The following is a 20402-nucleotide window of genomic DNA, read 5'->3' on the forward strand; positions in this document are numbered from 1 at the left end:
CCTTTTTAGAACAGAACCAAGGAGTATGTGAATGAGAACTATCACTATATGCTGCTTTAATGCCAAACGTCTTTTATTTGGAATTAGATGATGAAAGCCAAAGTTCCAAACACATCTTCAAGAAGGAAGACTGATCAATGCATTTTGAAGCAAGGGTTCCTGTCTACAACTGAGACAGTCTTGAGTATCCCAGATTATCAAGAGGGACACAAAATCTTCAAAACAAAATTAATTTACGTCAATTTTATTTAAAAACATATAAATAGGCCAAAGAACACTTAAGCCTGAGAGGGCTGCAAACTTTTCTAAGAACATAATGGTCCCAAAAGACTAACATTTATTGCTGATTCAGCTCACAATGGCAGCCCTCTTCAAGCAGCAGCACAGTTACAAGCGAACATTTTATGGGCATCAGAGATTCACAAAGCAATGGGCCACGGCCCTGCCCTCAAGGAGCTTACGGTGGAACTAGAGAGACATGATACATCCAAAAGAGACACAAAGTCCATGTATCAACATCAAAACAAAAGCAATTACTGGCATAAGTCTTCACAGGTTTTAACAAATGAACAGTAGGAATATCTGAGCAACTACATCAAGTTTCAACCTGACATATCGAAAAAATGGTTTCTATTTTTTTCAACTCAACTGAATTAAAAGGGGAAAGCATAATTCCAAGCCAAATGTACCATAATGTTTGCTGTCTCAGATGAAGGGGTGGATGGTTCAGGTTCTAGTGTTTCCCCGCAGCACCACATCCCGAGGTCAAGTTCAGTAGTTCTGGCTGCTAAACCGATGTACAAACTCAGACAGCGAGTAGACGGCTCCCCATCCGACCTCAGGATCCATGCTGATAAAATCATTCAGGTTCATCTTGGAATCTAAAAAAATACATGAAAGAAATGTCCACTGCAGGCACAACTCTGGTTTAACAGCCCCAAAGACCAAAAGTAGGGAAAATTATTCAAAGGTTTCATAAGGGATCAATATCATTCTGTGATATTCTTGTCTCCAAGTATAACCTCAACTGAATCATGAAAAACATCACACAAACCCAAACTGAGGGACACCACACACAGTCACTGATCAGCATCCTTTGAAAGGTCTGTTGTTTAGTTGCTAAGTTGTGTCTGACTTGCGACCCCATGGACTGCAGCCCACCAGGCTCCTCTGTCCATGGGACTTCCCAGGCAAGAATGCTGGAGTGGGTTGCCATTTCTATCGCAAGGGGATCTTTCCAACCCAGAGACCAAACCCACATCTTCTGCACTGGAAGGAAAATTCTTTACCGCTGAGCCACCAGGGAAGCCCCTTCGAAAGGGCAAAAGTGTAAAAGTAAAGGAAAAAAGAAATTGTCACACATTGAAGGAGTGTGAGGAGACGTGACAACTACATGTAACATCCTGGGTTAGATTCTGGACCAGAAAAAAGAAATTGGGGTAAAAGTCGCAAACTATAAATAAGGTCTGTAAGTGAACAGTACTGCACTGATACTTTTGTATTGATTTATTATTTTCTTTCTTTAGATAATTACACCATGGTTTTCTTAGATACCCTGGAATCTGAGCAAAAGGTACAAAGGAACTTTCTGTGCTGTTTTACCCAATTCTCTAGCAATCTGAAGTTATGTCAAAATAAAAAGCAAATGAAACAATGCACAAATAAACTGCCGATCTACTGGATATGACTCCCAATTTATAGGAAATTAAGAGGATACAAGAGATACAATCCGCAAAGCCAGATCTTTTCTCCCAGATTCATTTCTTCAACAAATAAATTACAAGGAAAAAAAAGAGCTTGACTAGGAATCTCTACATATTAAAAAAAGACTCCTCAGAGACATAACAACTAAGCATAAGGTAGGGGTTTTATTTGGATAATAATTTAAATAAATGAACTATAAGAAAAAGATTATGACTTTATGAGATGACTGTGAATGTAAACACTGACTAGAGAGATAAATGCTGATGTTAAAGAACTGTTAATTTTTTAGCTATAATAATGACACTGTGGTCATACTTTAAATAAACTAATCCTTATACTTTAGAGATTCATACTGAAATATTTAGAGTTGAAAGGACATACTATCTGGAGTTCACTTCAACATAACACAAGAAGGGGGAAATTGGATGGGCTATCAGCCATGAGCTGATAACTGTTGACAAGTCTAATTTTCTGTCTAGTTTTGTTTATTATTTAAATTTTCCATACCATACATATTTTAAAAGTGTGTACACATTTCTTCTTGTCCTCATTCAAGAATAGTTATAGAACTGTACTCCTATCAAAAACCATCAGGAAAGTGGACAAAGTATATTCAGCAACCCTTTCCACAAGCCAGACAACGGGCAACATGACTGACCGCTAAGAAAGCAGAAACAGGGAGGGAGCCCTAGGATCCCCCAGTTCACTGCTCAGGGGGCATTTCCAGACCACAGCACAGAAGGAGCCACACGAACAGCACGGGGGTTCTGCCCACGGGAAGACAGAGACCGGAGTCCAGGAGGGCACAGCAGCTACGTGTAGGGGACAGAGTGTGGAAGAAGACGAACTATGCAGACAGTGTTCTAGATTTCTGCAGAGGGGACTCACCCTCTACCCCCAAGTCTGCCTACGGACTGAACTCATGAAGCTAGGAAAGAAGCCCAGAAAGCAGTTGGTCTAGTAACTCCCAGAACTTCCACGGTCCCCACCAGCCAAGGGGGGAGAGAATTCGTAACACATGGGCATTTGGCAGAAACCTCAGAAAGGTTACACCTGAGCAGCAGGGCTAAATGAGCGCAGGGTGAAAGGCTGCTGAGAATCTGCACTCAGTCACTTCAGTCGTGTCCAGCTCTTTGTGACCCCATGGACTGTAGCCAGCCAGGCTCCTCTGTCCATGGGATTTCCCAGGCAAGAATACTGGAGTGGGTTGCCATTTCCCCCTCCAGGGGATCTTCTCGACCCAGGGATCAAGCCCACAACTCTTATGTCTCCTGCACTGGCAGGTGGGTTCTTTACTACCAGTGCCACCTGGGAAGCCCGTACTAACACAGTAAGCCTTCAAGTACACCTGACCCCTATAATTTAACTGTATGCCAGAACCGAATCCAACATTGTTTTTAAAAGTACCTCAAGATCTAGCACGGAGAAGGCAATGGAAACCCACTCCAGTGCTCTTGCCTGGAAAATCCCATGGACGGAGGAGCCTGGTAGGCTGCAGTTCATGGGGTCGCACAAAGTCAGACACGAATGAGCGACTTCACTTTCACTTTTCACTTTCATGCACTGGAGAAGGAAATGGCAACCCACTCCAGTGTTCTTGCCTGGAGAATCCCAGGGATGGTGGAGCCTGGTGGGCTGCTGTCTACGGGGTCACACAGAGTCGGACACGACTGAAGCGACTTAGCAGCAGCAGCAGCACCAGCAAGATCTAGCAACTAACAATGTAAAATTCACGAAGTCCAGCACCCAACCAAATATCATGAATCACACAAAGAAACAGGAAAACGCGACTCAACATCAGGAACAAAATCCATCAACGTAAACAGACTGAAATAACAGAACGCAACCAGCAGACATGGATCAGCTATTATAAACACACTCTGTACATTCAAAAGAGTAGAGGAAAACATGGGCACAACAGAGAGAAATGGGAGATATTAAATCAGCCTCAAGTGGAATTTTTAAAGATGAAAAAATAAAATATGTAAAATGAAAAAAAAAAACGCACTGGATGGGATTAACAGCAAATTAATGCAGCAAAAAAGATGAATGAATTTACAGACAAAATAATTATTCAAAATGAAACACATACAGAAAAAATCTGGAAAAAAGTGATCACTGACTTAAGAGGATAAGAACAAGTCATCTAATGTATGTGTAGGTAAAGGACAAGAATTATTTTTAAAAGGGGAGGTAAAGGTGGCAGTCAAAGAAAATATTTGAAGAAATAATGGCCAAATGTTCCCAAATTTGATGAAAACCATAAATCTACCAATCTAAGAATCTGAACAAACCTCATGTGGACTAAGTCTAAAGAAAACTAAAGTCCATCATAATCAGATTGCTGAAAATGAGAAAGAGAAAAAAACCTTAAAAAGCAGCCGGGGGCAGGGCGGGGGGGGAGATACACTACGTTTAGAGAAACAAATATAAGAACAACAGCATGCTTCTTGATCAGAAACTAAGCAAGCAGAAAGACACCTTTAAAAAACTGAAAGAAAAAACATGTAAAACTAGCGTATATTATCTAACAAATACATCTTTTCAAAAATGCAGGTAAACACTTAGGATACAGAACACGAGAAACAGAGTCTTACAACAAAAAGGCTAGATAATCAGCAAAACCAGGACTTCTGCTGACGTGATCAGACAGCCAGGGATGCCGGATGACCAGTAATCCAAAATAAAGGAAACACATGCGCCTCCCAGGAGAAAAGGGGCAAAAGTTCTTGCTTAGATGGGGTAGATGTACTTACTTACTTGACTTATTCCATGTAAGTCAGCTAAAATCTTTAACAAATGGCTAAAGGAAACCTCAAGTTCTGAAATACAGTGGTATTCATTTTCTAGGACTTTTTAATGTAATTAAATAAAAAATGATTATCTGCAGGCATTCATTACCTACCAGTGTATAAAAATAAAATTTTTAAAGATCAGTGTGTAACAAATCAGCATTTGCCTATACCTCCTAAGAGGCACTATAATATTTCTATTTACGTATAACATTGATCCGCCAGCTGAGCTCAAATGAGCCAGTGTCACTATAACACATCATTTGAGAACAGGAAATGAAAGGATGAGAGGCAGCAAAGGGCTTAGAAAGAGAAAGGGACAGTCACGGTGTACCCTAGAGTTCAGTCCAAGACTTGGGAAAGGTCCTTAAAAACTGAGCCATCAAAGGCTAGTGCTGGAACTGAGCCTTTAGGGCAAGGCTGCAAGACTGAATCTCGTTTTCCTTCTTATCAGAGATGGGCAAAAAAGGAGGGGGTAGTTTCCTTTATCTAAAATACACTAAATGCTAAATTAAAAACGGGGCCTGCAGACACATGGCCACCAAAATTATTAAATATTGGGGCCAAAATATAATGTGAAATGTATGAAATGTGATAAATTTTAAGCCCCTAAGGGCCAATTCCACAACTAAATGCAGGGAACCAAGTAAAGCTGCTATGAAAGTATCTAAAACAGGGATTAATTGAAAGTTTGATGTCTTCTTGGAACCTTTTTTAACTTTTTTTTTTTAAATAAAGCAATACTAATTAGCTAAAAGTAATCCCCCTTTATCCTAACTTCAAACACATTCCTTTGATAAGCAGGGCTTCCCTGGTGGCTCAGCTGGTAAAGAATCCGCCTGCAGTGCAGACCTGGGTTCGACCCCTGGGTTGGGAAGATCCCCTGGAAAAGGGAACAGCTACCTATTGCAATATTCTGGCCTGGAGAAGTCCATGGACTGTATAGTCCATTGGGTTGCAAAGAGTTGGACACAACTGAGCTAAAAGTAATTCTCCCTTATCCCAGCTTCAAACACATTCCTTTGATAAATGGAGCTTCCCTGGCAGATCAGCTGGTAAAGAATCCGCCTGCAATGCAGGAGACCCCAGGTCCACTCCTGGGTCGGTTCAATTGATAAATACAGGGCTTGAATTAATGGATTGACCACACAAGAGAACATGGCCACGTGGTTAAATTACTACATGAGAAACCAGTATGTTTACCCCACACTTCAGAGCAGATTCTTTTGAGTTCCAACCTCAAGTTCAGGAGGCCACCGATGAGCTAGTTACACAGAGGCAAAAAAAGACATCCCCTTCCCTGCTCTCGAGCACAGGGAGGTAACAGACCCTGCCACTCTCCTCCAGCTGTGCCCGGGGGCAGGCAGAGGGCTGGACCTCCATGGGCTCCAGTGTTCGTGTCGGCCGAGTGAAGAGGAGGCGAACATAAGATAGGAGGGGGCTGGCACAAACAGCACCTCCTGGGAAGCAGTCACCAAAACCCAAAGGAACACCTCAGAGAGGACGGGGGCTGACAAGGTTTGCTGAAGGCTTACGACATGTCAGCGTCTATGTCGGTGCTCCTATGTGGAAGAGACATAGCGAGCCACACGGGCACTGTCCAGACCACACCCAGTAGGGTGTGCGAGATGAAAGCAAGACCCACGAAGCCCTCTCTTGACCTAAGCTAGCCCAGTTCTGATGCTGAGCCTGGGAACCAGGTTGGTGGACCCAAAGCAATGCCAATGTGAACTTTAAAAATCATGACAGCTTTCCACAGAGAGCCTCAAAAATCAGAGATGGAATCCTCCTTCAGTGTTCACTTCCTTCAAATATACCAAATACACTTTTTACTTTCTTCCCTGCTGAACTCTGAACTCTAATGTCTTATTTCTCTGGCCTCCTTTATAGCCTGCAGAGCATCTTGACTCAGACAGCAGCATCCTCATCATAGGATGGTTTTTACCAATTAATGGCAACCTTGTGAATTACTTCCCACCATAAATTCACCCAGGTGAATGCCAGACAACAGTAATATGGTGAAGAACCCTTGATCTACTTAAGTGTTGAGAAATTATTAACTGGACTGATGCCAGAAGAACATAAGTGAGATGAGCGGGGCAATAAAACCGGCTGGCCCTCACTGTCTTTCTAATGCGGATTTTACTGCAGCGATTTCACAGGCCTCAAAGAGGCGCCAGGGGATTCCCTTCACCACAACACGAAGCCCCACCACGGGGAGGCTCTACAAGTCCCATGGTGAAGTGGCACAAACACAGTCCTCCCCAAGTCTGGTGGACCAGAGGCAGGGACGGCTGATACTCCGGCAACAGGATTGTGGTTTGGCTCCCTGAAGCCTTTCCTCTCCCATGAAACCGTCCAATCCTGCTCTCTGAGCCTCCCTTCCCGAGTCTGATAAATACACACAACTACACTCCCTCTCACCTCCGGACCACCCCGGGAGTCTTACCCCAACGAGAGTGCACTTCCTGTCCTTGGTTAAGGGAACTCGCTCACCGGCACGCTGATGGGAAACCCCTCTGAGAGGGTGCCCCTGGCTCACCTCCAGTCTCGATGCAGGGATACGACGGGGGAGGCTCTCTCCAGTTCCCGCTGGAGTCTTTCATGTGAGATCGGTCAGAAGCAAAGTTCTTCAGATACGAGTCTGCACGGATCACTCTAAATTTCCTGCACGTAAACCAACACTCATTTATGTAACAGTTGAAATTCTAACTCAATTCTTATAGAGACTCATCTTCTATGACATGAACAAAACTAGGCAGACATTTTTTTACTATTAGTGACAGGCAGATAGTTTAGTTGCTAAGTCTTGTCCGACTCTTGCAACCCCATGGGCTATAGCCGACCAGGTTCCTCTGTCCATGGAATTGTCCAGGCAAGAATACTGGAGTCAGTTGCCATTTCCTTCTCCACTATCAGTGATACACAAACAGATATGTGGCTATAACACCTGTTAAAGATGCCATGAGAAATGATCAGCTGACATTCCAAACTACAAAGGCATGGAAATCTATCCAGTTGCCTTTACTTACTCAATGAATATATCAGGGGTCAAGGGCATAATTTTCAGGTGCTGATATCATGAAAGTGTTAGTCACTCAGTCGTGTCGGACACTTTGTGACCCCAAGGACTGGAGCCCGCCAGGCTCCTCTGTCCATGGGATTCTCCAGATAAGAATACTGGAGTGGGTTGCCATTCCCTTTTCCAGGGGATCTTCCTGACCTAGGGGTTGAACCTGGGTCTCCTGCATTGTGGGAAGATTCTTTACCATCTAAGCTACCAAGGAAGTCTATCATAGTCCTCCCAATTTTGGCATCATATGGCATCCAGCTCCCCCAACCCACACTACCCCACCACCCACACACCCAAAAATAAGGAGTATGAGAGACATTCTGAAACTGACTTACAGAAAATGTTTTGGATCTCATCACACAAAGTTTTAAAGACTGCCAGCCTTTCATATGACGGACAACCTTTAAAACTTCAAAATATTTTGAATCTTCTGTGTAGTACATGACTCTCAAATATCAACTCAATGGTGAAGCCAAGACAAGCAATCTTTACAAAACCAACGCAGAAACAAACACGCAAAGAAAGTAACTGTATAATCGTCAAAGTCTAACTTCAGAAAAGTAGGTAAATCCACCCTGAATTTCCTCACCTTCTGAACTGTGGATGGATGTCCTCGTCAGACTTAAAGGCATCTTCCACGTATGTGTCAAAGGGGCAGGGGAATGGCAGGACAGTGTCAAGGTCATAAATGAAGCTCTGTCCTCCGCTTGAAACATGAAGCAAGACAACATGGTAATCCTAGAAGTAAAAGTTGAAGTTAACCAGGTTACCTTATGATGGAGTATTCCAAGGTTATAGTAATAATGCCTATCTCCCACCAAAAACATATACAAAACTAATACAGCCCTCCTTAAAATAACAAAGCAAATACAAAACCCTGAAAACAGACCAGATGTCCAGTGACAGGGAACAGTTACATCAAAGTGGAAATGTTCATGTACATTAAATGTATACCTTGAACCCAGCAATTTTACCATTAGGAATTCATCCTAGAGAAAAACTGCCATATGCAAGTAAAGGTATATATTCAAAGAAAATCTCTGAAGTGCTGTTTTTAACAGTGAAGATTCAGAAACAATTAGAAGTCCACCAAGAGGGGAAAGGCTAACAAACCACAAGGCAGCCATAAGATGGGGTACTGTGCAGTTGCTAAAAAGAATTAGGTGAACTTCTGTGGAAACTGGATTAACTCTGTGTTACACAGTTGGATGGAAAAAGCAAATTGCAGATTATGTATCATACATTATTTTAAAATTGATGTGTATATAAAGACAGATGTGTGTGTTCAGAAGTACACAGGCATGCATATGAGTACAGAGAAAAAGTCTATAAGGATATCCTAGAAACCATTAACAAAGGGGAACGGCCTGAGGTCAGCCTGGAGAGGGGAAGAAGGACTTTAAAATGTTGTTGCTGGGACTTCTCTGGTGGTCCAGTGACTAAGACTCCGTGCTCCCAATGCAGAGGGCCTGGGTTCAACCCCTGGTCAAGGAACTGGATCCCACATGCCACAACTGAGAGTTCTCATGCTGCAAGGAAGATAAAAGATCCCTCATGCTGCAACCAAGACCCAGCGCAGCTCAAGAAATAAATTTTTTTAAATATTGCTGCTATTGATTTTCAATCAGCCATGCCCTAATCTGGAGCCATTAAAAAGGACATGGAGAGCTTCTCCCACAGAGCTGGGTCCCAGCATGCATGTGAACTCTCACTTTCACCCCCAGACACGGGGTACTGCCCAAGCCAGCTAAGAGGTGGAACGGATGTCAGGAAGATTTATCAATGGACATGAGGGCAGTCTGATGCCTACAGTGCCTCGGAAAAACGCTCGCACAGAGAACAGCACCGTGAGATTAAAAAGTCCAATCACATTAGTACAATGTTAGGAATACCATACGTTTCTAGTACTTCAGAGCTTGCAAAGCACTTTCTTAAATGATGTTTCATTTGACCCTGTGAGGTAGGGAGAAGACAATTAATTGAGACTGGAGACACTGCGCCATCAGAGCCCAAAGTGCTTCCTTTGGCTCCAATTCTATCTTAGGAAAGCAGAAAGAGCATCAGAAATGAACGCTTCTCCCCTATCCTCCCTTTAATGCATCCAACCCTCCACTGTAACAGTCCACGACTTCGGCCCCCTGGGCTTCTTCATGTTATTCCACTCCACCTGCACTGCCGTCTCCACTGCTCTCCCCCAATTCATCACTCCAGCTCCGGCTCAAATGCTTTCCCCACCCAGCAGTCCATCTTTGATCTTCTCCCATCCCTGCCAGCAGTAGTCTCTGCCATATCCCAAATCGGGTTCTCTCCTGACATCTACTTCATGTTATTTTTTTTTTAAATACATATTCCCAATTACTTGTGGGAAACCCTGCTATTAAAATACAGATACAGAGATGAGAAAGATAGGTCCAAACATTCAAGAAGCTGCTGGAGAAGTGAGTGGGAATCCCAAGTCAACGGTGGCAGAGAAGTGAGAGGATGAGGGAAGGCAGGAGGCAGGAGAGCCTGCAGGTTAGGGCATGTGAGGCAGGATCACCCAGTTCAACCTCAGCCCCACCACCAACCTGCCTCCATTTCCTCTTCTGTAAAATGGGGATAACTGTAGTGTTTGAAAGTGAAAGTTGCTCAGTTGTGTCCAACTCTTTGTGGCTCCATGAACTGTAGCCCGCTAGAATCTTCTCCAGGCCAGAATACTGGAGTGGGTAGCCATTCCCTTTCCCAGGGGATCTTCCCAACTCAGGAAGCAAACCAGGGTCTTCTGCATTGCAGGCGGATTCTTTACCAGCTGAGCCACAAGGGAAGCCCAACTGTAGTGTTTACCTCATAGTATTACTCACAGTGTTACTGAGAGAATTAATGAAATTATTATGTAAATACTCAGCCTTCTTAAAAACCAACCAAAGTGGCAGGAGGCCCCCACAAGGGGGATGGGGACCCAACTAATAAGGGGAGTTTCACTGAGGAAAGGCTGTATCTTGCCTAAAGGGGAGAGCTTTCCAGAAAGAGGACATAGCTTGTGGAAAGGCATAAACAGAGACTTTCTAGGCAGTCCAGTGCTTAGGACTCTGCTCTTCTACCAAAGGGATGACAGGTTTGATCCCTAGTTGGGGAACTAAGATCCTGCATACTGCAAAAAAAATTTTTAAAAATGGAAAGGCATAAACAAGGAATATCCTTCTGGCTAGCTTAGCTCTATGTTCCTACATAGCAGATAGCCAATGAACTCGAGAGGGAAAGCAGGCCACTTCCACGAGAAGAGGCAGAGATGGGGACCAAGGAGTACAGACTCGAGAAGCAGCATCACTCTGAGCCAGGTGAAGAGCTTGTCCAAACACCTGGGAAAGACACCACAGGCTAGAGGCAGGAGCGCCCACTTAGAAAGTGACCTCTTCCTGGGGGGTTGGTCTCCACCCACTGAGGGAGGCTCACCCATCGCCTACAACAGAACAGCAGTGAGGCATAGATCAACTGCCAGAGGTGCATTCCACACAGGAAGTGTGTGGGCGACTTCCTGAGACAGGATTCTCCACCAGGAGCTGCCATGAGCTGCTGTGTAAGGAGGGCATGACCACAGGTCCTTTCCCTGCAAATTCCCTGAAGCCCGGAAGCTGAGCACTTCAGCAAGGGGCATGATGCTAGGGCAGATGGACAGTCCACAGCTGGGCTTCTACTGCTCTGCCAACAAAAACTGCTAACGCTTTTAGAGCGCTGGTGCAGATACCAGAGTGATGCTTCAAATAAGCATCTCCCTGAGGCCTGCAGTGACCAGAGGACACCAAAGAAGGACGGTAACTAACCCGTCCAGCTCACACAGCCCACCAGGAGGGGACTTGGGCTTAACCCCAATGTGCCTCACTCAGCCTGTGCTCCCAGCCCAACACTGCTGGATTCGCACTTTAGAGCAGGGAGTCTCCTGCTGGTGAAGGAAGCATGAGTGTGAGCTCCATGAGGCCAAGAGTTTCAGTCTATTTTGTGCCTCGTATATAACACGCACTCAATACATACATGTTAAATAAATAAATGAAGCCAATTCAAATGATGTCTTATCCTAAATATGCATCAGAAACTTGATGTTTGTTACATTATCATGAATGGAGCTTTTATTTTATCTCCATGTTTCTTAGCACAAACAATTCCATTCTTCAGGGCACCATTCTTCAGGTTAAGGTGACATATGGATGTGTGCTGGAAAGGACCCTATTCTGCCACCGATCAGCCAGGTGACCCTGACCTAGTCACTTTGCCTTTCTGGGCTTGTTTCTTCACCTGAAAAATGAATGGGTTGGAACAGATCTGTGTTTTTCAAATGCCAATCATGCTCTCAGAAGTTTGCCAAGAACACAAATTCCCAAACCTTTAGATCAACTAGATTAGAAGCCTATATATATATATATTTTTTTTTTTTGGCCATATCAGGCAACAAGCAGGATCTTAGTTTCCCAATTAGGGATTGAACCTAGGCTTCTGCCAGTGAAAGCCCTGAGTCCTAAACACTGGAATTCTCAGAAACCTGTATTTTTCACAGTCTCTGGATAACTCTACTGTGAAGATGGATGAGATGCTGCTGAAGTTCCTTCCAGTGCTAGACAGACAAGAGTCTAGACAACAATTATATCTGCTACATCAGCCATTTAAAATCACTTCTATAATAATTTGAAAGTTAAAAGAAAACATGCCCGTCAGTGCTTCTGCCTTAGACCAAATAACATCTGTCATCCAAAGGTCCAATTATTAATAACTATCATAGTCTTTCTCTACTGCCCCATCATTTCTGCTTTACCAAAACACAGGATTACAAGTACTGCTGCATCAGAGGCTGTCTGTGCTAACCATCTTACCCAGATGACGGGTCCATCTCCAGGTCGTGCCTGCTGCTTCCAGATAGGTATCTACAAATACAATACAGTTCCTGAGTCACAACTTTACAGAGCAACCACTTCCTTTAGGCAACACACACGTGAAAAGTAAAATATTTCAAAACAACCAACAAGTGAGATGTAAGAATGAACAGATAAGAAGAATCCAAATCTTTCCAAGGGTCCTTAATGACGAAGGAGCAATAATTCATTGTTAAGATGTTCTCTGGAGAGTAGAAAGAGACCCAAACTAGGGATCGGAAGTCCTGGCAGGTTCACCTCTTGCTCGCCCACTTAATCATTCACGGAATCTTCCTAAGTCTCTATTTCCTCATCTACAAAACGGAAACAGCTGTCCAGACCCTGACTACTTCACAAGGTATCCACTGGAATCAAACAACATGATGTTCACAAAAGTGCTTTACAAACTATGAAGAGTTTACTTTTTTTTTTTAATACTTTATAGAAGTTTAATGTAGTTCCATAAAACTCAGGAAAAGAAACTTTTCCTTCAAACCTGAGCATATGTACTTCTAATCTAAGCATTTTAAAAAGCTCTAACTTAATACTTAAAGAAAGGGAACTGAATTCGCATAAACATACCATCACATATTTCCCTACCTGCAAGTTAGAAACTAAACTCTTAACTACATCCTTGTAGGAAAAAAATCTGATTCAAAAACAAACTTTGAACTGTTGCCATATTTTATAAAAGCACATTTTATTTATTTATTTTTTAAAGCACATTTTAGAATAAGCTAAACCCATCCTCTGTTTAGCTTCAAATGTCATCCTGAATTTGTGTTCTTTCTGTAATCACTCCCCAACTTACCATCTTCCTCTCATTAGATATGAAGACAGCGTAACACTCTTCTAAAGGATACTGGTCATGGTTTTTGATGTATTCACAGAGCTTCCAAATATTTTCTTCACTGGAATAAAATAATTGTTTAAGCAATATAATTAAGCAAGAACACTCAGTGTCTTTCACATTTGAACAAAAGACTGATTATTACATTAAAAAAAAAAAGTTGGCAGAGACCTTAAACACCACCTCCTCCAAAAACTGGCTAACAATTGTACCTCCTCCGAAACATCCCCAGCAACAGCTGTTACCAACCTGAACTGTGCGTGGACCCCTCTGCGCACACAGAGCTCACTGCCTCTGTTACCAGAGGCATTTTAAGTGCTCAAATGCTCCATCAATATTCTAAAAGTTCTGAGTCCAGGGACTTGAATTCCAGTTCAGCCACTTACAAGGTAGTAAGTTTTGGACACCTTGACCTCTCTGAGTGTCTGATTTTCTCCTCTGTAAAGTGCGCATAATCATATCATCAATACTCAATAAATCTTAACATTGATTGCCTGCTTCCCTTTGGAAATGGCAGGATGGGTATTGTGTAGGAGGGCTCCTGCCTGGAAAAGATCAGGATGGTTATGGGATATGTCCAGGAATTCTTCTAGAGGGAGCCTCTTGTGAATGCTATTCCCCAAGCCCCTCTGGTATGGAGGAGGTCCTGACTTTTAGAAAGCTCTTCCTCAGGCTGAACTGAAATCCATCTTTCTTATTCTCCTACCCTAGAAGAATCTCTCTTCTGTATGAGAGGCCTTCAGCTGTTATGAAGCAATGGTGGAACTACCGAAGTAGAGCAATGCCCAGTGCATAAAGCCAAGCCACGCTGGCAGTCACACTCCAGCACTCCTTGGCAGTATTCACAGCCCAAGCTTTGGGTTCCCGTCTCCTTCTATCGGGGCACACAGCAGCTTTGCTCAAAACGAGCTACGCCAATATTCTGCTCACACAAGTGACTCAATTTGTCAAAACCTTCATTCCAGCCACCTACACCATGCAACCGGGAAGTGGCAGTGAGGACTGGTACAATTCTGTGCAGAAACACTTTTCACTCAGCCTTGCCCTTGTCCACCTGCCTCAACACTTCACACAGCCAGACTTAAAGTACCCGTTAAGTGTCTGTATTTTTCTCCCATGATTTTGTTTTTCCCTAGAATATCTAAGAAGTCTTATGGGGGAAAAAAATGGTGGCAGAGATACCAACAGGAGAATGCTAATAATTCTATGGGACGTGCAGCACAGAGTAATAATATGTTAACTGTTTCAATATGACATATAACAATGTAGTAGCTAAAATTTTTTTAACCTGGATGTTCTCAGACAGAGCTTTGAGAAGACATTTGTCCTTCCAACCTAGAGACATTCAGGAGCACTGACTACCAACAACAGCCAGTGATGTACAAATCACTGTGCTAAGAGCTTGGAGTTTAGAATGATAAATCAGAGTCGCAGACAATGAGAGGAGTCACACATATCCATAAATAATCGAGCATCACAGGAGACCATAAAAGATGCATAGAGCAAGTGCAGAGGAGGGAGTCATTCATTTTGAGGGATACAGGATGATGGAGGAAATAGGTCAGCGGGTTCTCCGTGTGTGTTCTTCTTTCCCCTCCCAAGAATGGACAAAGAGTTAACCCCAAAAGTCCTCAAAGCCATATGCACCATGAGCACTACTGGTTGGCTAAATACACATGTAGCTTGGACATATTTTGCTTATTACTTTTCAAACATAAGTCAACATTACACAGAGAAAAAAATTAACCCTAAGAGATATTGAATTTGTAGTCCCTTTTAATCAACAATTTTGTTTTCAAGAGTACAACTAATATCATGAAGGAGGATCTCATAAAACTTTTGATGCTAATTTAAAAAAAAAAAACCAGGGCCTCATCCTTGAAAATGCTGGGAGTCATCACTGGAATAGAAAGTGCTGCAGATTAGCTGTGAGTCCTGCAACTCATTTAATTGGTTTAAAAAAATGGGCTGGGGGGGGGGGGGGGTGATAACAATAATGCCCCAGGCTGTCAGCTGAGTGGGTAGCAGAGACGCTGACAAAGCAGTACTGGGACTGGGATTCTGCAGGGGTGACTGGTGATGAGCTGATAGAGAAGCATGCAGAAGGGGAGGATCCCTGGAACACAAGTGCTTAACAACTATTTGAAAAATCTGAAACAATTACAACGGAATCAAAAATGCTTTGCAGGAGACTTCCCTGGTAGTCCAGGGGCTAAGACTCTGTGCTTCCAATGCAGGGGGCCTGGGTTTGAGCCCTGGTCAGGGAACTAAATCCCACATGCCACAACTCATAAGAGTTCACATGCCACAACTAAAGATCCTGAATGCTGCAACAAAGACCTGGTGCAGCCAAATAAATAATTTTTAAATGCTTTGCAAACTGCGCAGAAACACAAACATTATCTACCACTATTATCATTAAGCTGGGTCTTAAAAGCTAAGTGACATTTGACAGAAGCTAACAGACATCAAGAGGAGGGATTTATTCCAAGTTCGAAGAATCCGCAGGAGCAGACAGAAAGGTGTGCCAGCCTGATGCGTTTGGACAGGATAGAGCACTGGTTCTCCATCAGAGGTAATCTTGTCCCCCAAGGAACATTTGGCAATAGCTGGTGACATTTTGGGTTGTGACAGATTGGGGGAGGGTGGGCATCTAATGGGTAGAGCCTGCCCTACACAGAACAGATGCCCAAACAAAGAATCTCCATGCTCAAAATGTCAACAGAGGCAAGGCTGAGAAACCCTTGGGCAGAGCAGAGAAGCCAGGTTCACGAATAGGTCACAGGAACAGATGGTGACCAGATCTTCAGAGTGCTTGCTATACGCAGGAGATAGACTTTTTTGTCTGGCCCTGAGATCCTGAAACAGGATCAATGGGCCAGACTCAGACTGCTCTACCGTGCAGCTCACACATCCAGGCTCTCAGGGGTTGGACCCTAAGATCTGCATATTCTATAAGCTCCAGGTGGCTCTCTGGGTACATTCAAATTTAGACTGGCTTTGAGCAGTATGAAGCCAGCTGAAAACTAAAGACTTAATGGGCTATGGGAGAGCTGGGCAGAGATGCCTGTTAGGAAGGACCAGAACAGGCCCCAGTGGCCAGACCCGAGGAGGGACAGACCTATCTACGGCCAAAGGAACCAAGAGGAGACGATCAACTGAACAGATATTCATCTCCTAGTATTTTTCCACTGAATCACTGCACTCCTATTATGTCAGCCTCTGTGTTATTCCTCGAATACTCTCGCCTGCTTCCTTCTGAGAGCCTCTGTACCTGCTGTCCCCCTGCCTGGAGGAATCTCCTGCCAATATCCACAAAGCTCCTGCCCTCTTTCGTCAGCTCTCTGTTCAAATGTCATTTTATCAACGTCTTTAAGTATCCTAATAATATAGTGAGTCATCATCTCTTATCTTGTTCTATTTTTCTCACAGCACTCAACACACCCAAGTGTGGTTAAACTTGCTTTTGTCTGCTTTCCCCCAACAAAAATGTACGAACTATGAAATCTTACCAGGGAATATGTCTACATTGTTCACTGCAGTATCCCTAGTGTCTAGGATCCTGCTTCACATCCTCTGTAAACATTTATTGAATTAATGAATAAAAAAATGAATGGATCTCAGAGACAAGAACTAAGAGGACTGAGGTGAGAGGAGGGGCAGAAATAAAATGTAGAAGCAGCACCTATCCTGGAGGTTCCAAGTTCAGCACCACCACTTGCTAGATGTGTGAAAGTGAAAGTCACTCAGTCCTGTCCCACTCCTTGCGACCCTAGAATCCATGGGATTCTCCAGGCCAGAATACTGGAGTGGGTAGCCTTTCCCTTCTCCAGGGGATCTTCCCAACTCGGATCGAACCCAGGTTTCCTGCAATGCAGGTAGATTCTTTACCACCGGAGCCGCGAGGGAAGCCCTTGCTAGATGTGTGACCTTGGGCAAACTAAAGACCTCCCTGTGATTCAGTATTTTCATTAGGAAAGGAAATGAGAAAAAGGATAATAAAAGATCTATCTCCTAAACCTGAAAGGAAGTACTTGGCACTGGGCCTGACATGCAGTCAGAGCTGAACAAACTCCAGCTCTTCGTAGCACTGGTTTGGTGACCAGCTGAAGGAGGAAAGGTAGTTTCAGAGGACCCTGAGGTTTCTTGTGCAGGACTGGAAGTCTCCATTCAAGCAAGGGAATGGTAGGCGTGGGAGTGAAAAAGACTAAGATTAAGGGTTGTTATTCCATCACAGAAGTCTAGGAAAGGGGTACAGTGTGTGGACTCTGTTCCCAATCTGCCTTCCTTCACTCACAAGCTATGCTGTTGTTGTTCAGTCGCTAAGTTGTATCCGACTCTTTGCCATCCTACGGACTACAGCTAGGCCTCCCTGTCCCTCACAAGTTATGCGGCCGTAGGCAAATTTCTTGCAACCCTCTGTGCTTCGACGTGCTCACCCTTAAAACGGGAGTAATAGTACCTTCCTCCTAATGCACTGTAGGGAGAAACGAATTCATTTACTGAAACGTCTGGGAACAATGCTCGGCATATACTGAGTACCACGTGTAAACGTAACCACTATTATAGTAACGACGTGGTGGTCTTTAGGCTCCTAGTTTCTGTTACAACGGGGCCTGACTTGGAATCCTGGCTGCCTTCAATGAGTGACCTTGGGAATGTTATTGCAAAATCTCTGTGCTTTCATTCTCTTCCAAAATTAAAATGACCTTCATATCAGTGCGAAACCACTTGGGCTTTAATTTAGTACAATAATCTTCAAAGGCTCTCTACCCTCCACCCTCCGCCTCCAACTCCCCTTCCAGGCGCCCCCAAGCACTGAGATCCCCTGAGAAAGGTCCAGGAGAAAAAGGCCAGGCAGAATTAAACCACCAGCGACTCGACCCTTCCTGGCGGATACCACCCCCCTCCCCCAACACCCTCCGAATGCCCACGCTCCACGCAAGACTCTAGGTCTGCCATTCTGGCTCCCTCCGCCTCTCAAACCGGAAAACCCTCAAGCCAGGCCCAGAGCGCCCCCGGGGAGGGGCCGGGAAGAGGCGGAGCCCGGCTGCGTCTCCACCGCCGAGTGGGCCGCGGAGACGCCGGGGGCTGCCCCCGCGCCCCCTCACCAGTAGCAGCTGTTGTAGACACAGGCGTCCCGCGGGGGGCTGGCCGGCTGGTAGTGGGCGGCTGCGGCGACGGGGGCGTCCCCTTCCATGGCGGGCCTGGGCACGGGCCAGAGGCGTACGAAACAGACCGGCCCCGCCGGCGGGCTTCGGAGGAGGAGCCGGCGCACCACACGCAGCGCTGGTTCGCTGGGCGGACTGGGAGGAGCCCGAGGCCGCCGGTGGCGCCCCCGGGTGATGGGGCCTGGGGCAGGGTGGGCGGAGCCTGAGTGGCTGAAAGCGCAAGATCCCGCGCAGAAGCTCGAGAGGCCCGTGGCAGGTTCCGGGAGGGAGAGAGTTGTTGTCAGTGGCTGGACTCGGGCGGCCCTGGATTGGCTGGGCAGGTTCTGGTGGGCGGAGCTTGGGCGGGGCGAGCGATGCAAAGTCCTGGCGCGGAAAGAGGTGGGCGGAGCTCGAGGCGCTCCGTGGCAGTGCGGTTGAGGGTGGAGTCTGAGCGACAGCAGCTTGAGTTCATAGTGGGCGGAGCCAGGAACGTGGAGGATCTTGTGGTTCCTGGTTTGCGAAACCCCGCCAGGTGGGTGGGGTCGGGGGCTAGGGGCGGGGCCACGCGGCACGTGGTCCTAGAGCGGCAGTGTGCCGAGAGTGTTGGAGACTTGGAACAGCGTGGTTTCGATCAGCGTGGGAAAAAAAGAGGTCACCGGCTGGCCGCTTGAGAGGGGAGTCAGGGGAGGGCTTGGAATTGGTAAACGGTGCTTCATGAGTCCCGGAGGAGTCTGACACCCTTTAACCCCTTGCCAGCTGCGGCCGATGAGATTGGGAAAGCTTCACGTGTGCAAGTGAAATAAGAGGACCTTGTGTGTGAAAAAGGTTTATTTTTGAGAGAGGCGAGGGGGCGCGGGGAACGAAAAGGATGGTGGAATGGTGGAGGGATGTTCATTCCAAATATACTGACTCAAAAAGATATATTGATTCTTTCGTAGAGTAAGTAAGAACAGTTTTGAAAGTCCTCATAGTGCCCTTTTAGTGTTAATCATATATTTATTTGCCAGCAGTCTGGAAGGAAAGACACCAGATTGTTAAAAGTGTTTATCTCTGGTGAATGAATGGCATGGAGGACTTTCACTTTAGATTTGTATCCTTCTGAATGTTTATATTTGCAAGGGACATATACAGCTGATCGGGTATTTCCCATTCTGAAAACCGAAATTGTTAGATTGGATTATAGATCATATATATATGTGTATATATATATATATATATATATATATATATATATGCAGTCCGATTCTCCCAGTCTCATGAGTTCTAAAGCCCAAAAGTCCTCAAGACTTAATATAAGTCGTTGTGTCAGTTATCAGTGTATTACCTCTCAGGTCCAAATACATACTTCAACAGACTTAATAATAAATAATGGAATTCCTTTAAGTGTTTATCCTTTAAAATGAGCACAGTGTTAAACCTTCTCTATTAAATGCACTGAAGGAACACCCTTTTAAATGCACTCAGTGGGCCTTTTGCTGATGACCCGCTGAGCCGTCAAGAAAGGGCAGAGTGAAAACACCGCTTTTGGGTGAAGCAGCAGCACGTTGTGTTGTTCTGCTTCAATCGGTGGTGTGACAAGGTGTTCCACCTAGTGGGGACTAACTGCTAGGGAGTGTGACTGGAGGAGGTGATGTTGGAAAATCGCAGCACTGCCTGATTGGCCCTCAAAACTAGTCTCCATTTTTGTTTACATTGTTTTATAGGAGCCAAAAATCTGTATATCATCTCTGTAAAGGGGATCAAGGGACGATTGAATAGACTTCCTGCTGCTGGTGTGGGTGACATGGTGATGGCCACAGTCAAGAAAGGCAAACCAGAGCTCAGAAAGAAGGTACATCCAGCGGTGGTAATTCGACAACGAAAGTCATACCGGAGAAAAGATGGTGTGTTTCTTTATTTTGAAGATAATGCAGGGGTCATAGTAAACAATAAAGGCGAGATGAAAGGTTCTGC

The 20402-nt window shown here is 44.8% G+C and overlaps 1 protein-coding gene and 1 non-coding gene across 3 annotated transcripts; one reads left to right on the plus strand and one right to left on the minus strand.

The window, feature by feature from the left end:
- Positions 1-228: 228 nt before the first annotated feature.
- On the minus strand, positions 229-18613 carry NTAQ1 (N-terminal glutamine amidase 1). Of its 2 annotated transcripts, XM_061123256.1 has the most exons (6): positions 18411-18611; positions 13261-13360; positions 12411-12461; positions 8159-8307; positions 7039-7163; positions 229-881 (listed from the first exon to the last, which is right to left on the minus strand). In XM_061123256.1, the coding sequence occupies exons 1-6, from the start codon at positions 18497-18499 to the stop codon at positions 772-774; spliced, it is 624 nt and encodes a 207-aa protein (XP_060979239.1). In that variant the 5' UTR covers positions 18500-18611; the 3' UTR covers positions 229-771. The 2 variants fall into 2 exon arrangements, with proteins under 2 accessions (XP_060979239.1, XP_060979240.1); XM_061123257.1 differs by lacking the exon at positions 12411-12461 and having other exon boundaries at positions 18411-18613.
- Positions 18614-19893: 1280 nt separating this feature from the next.
- LOC133042914 (small nucleolar RNA SNORA21) lies at positions 19894-20029 on the plus strand. The gene has a single exon (XR_009689617.1). It is a non-coding gene; the product is annotated as a small nucleolar RNA SNORA21 (small nucleolar RNA).
- Positions 20030-20402: the final 373 nt, after the last annotated feature.

Source organism: Dama dama, chromosome 21 (assembly GCF_033118175.1).
Source record: "Dama dama isolate Ldn47 chromosome 21, ASM3311817v1, whole genome shotgun sequence".
Lineage (NCBI taxonomy): Eukaryota > Metazoa > Chordata > Mammalia > Artiodactyla > Cervidae > Dama > Dama dama.

Excerpts from the sequence above, each read along its gene's own strand:
- NTAQ1 (XM_061123256.1), bottom strand. The coding sequence starts at position 18,499 with ATGGAAGGGGACGCCCCCGTCGCCGCAGCCGCCCACTACCAGCCGGCC. Across the intron at positions 13,361-18,410 it reads GTCTACAACAGCTGCTACTG|TGAAGAAAATATTTGGAAGC; the intron begins GTGAGGGGGCGC and ends ATTTTATTCCAG. Across the intron at positions 12,462-13,260 it reads TATCTAATGAGAGGAAGATG|ATACCTATCTGGAAGCAGCA; the intron begins GTAAGTTGGGGA and ends TTGTATTTGTAG.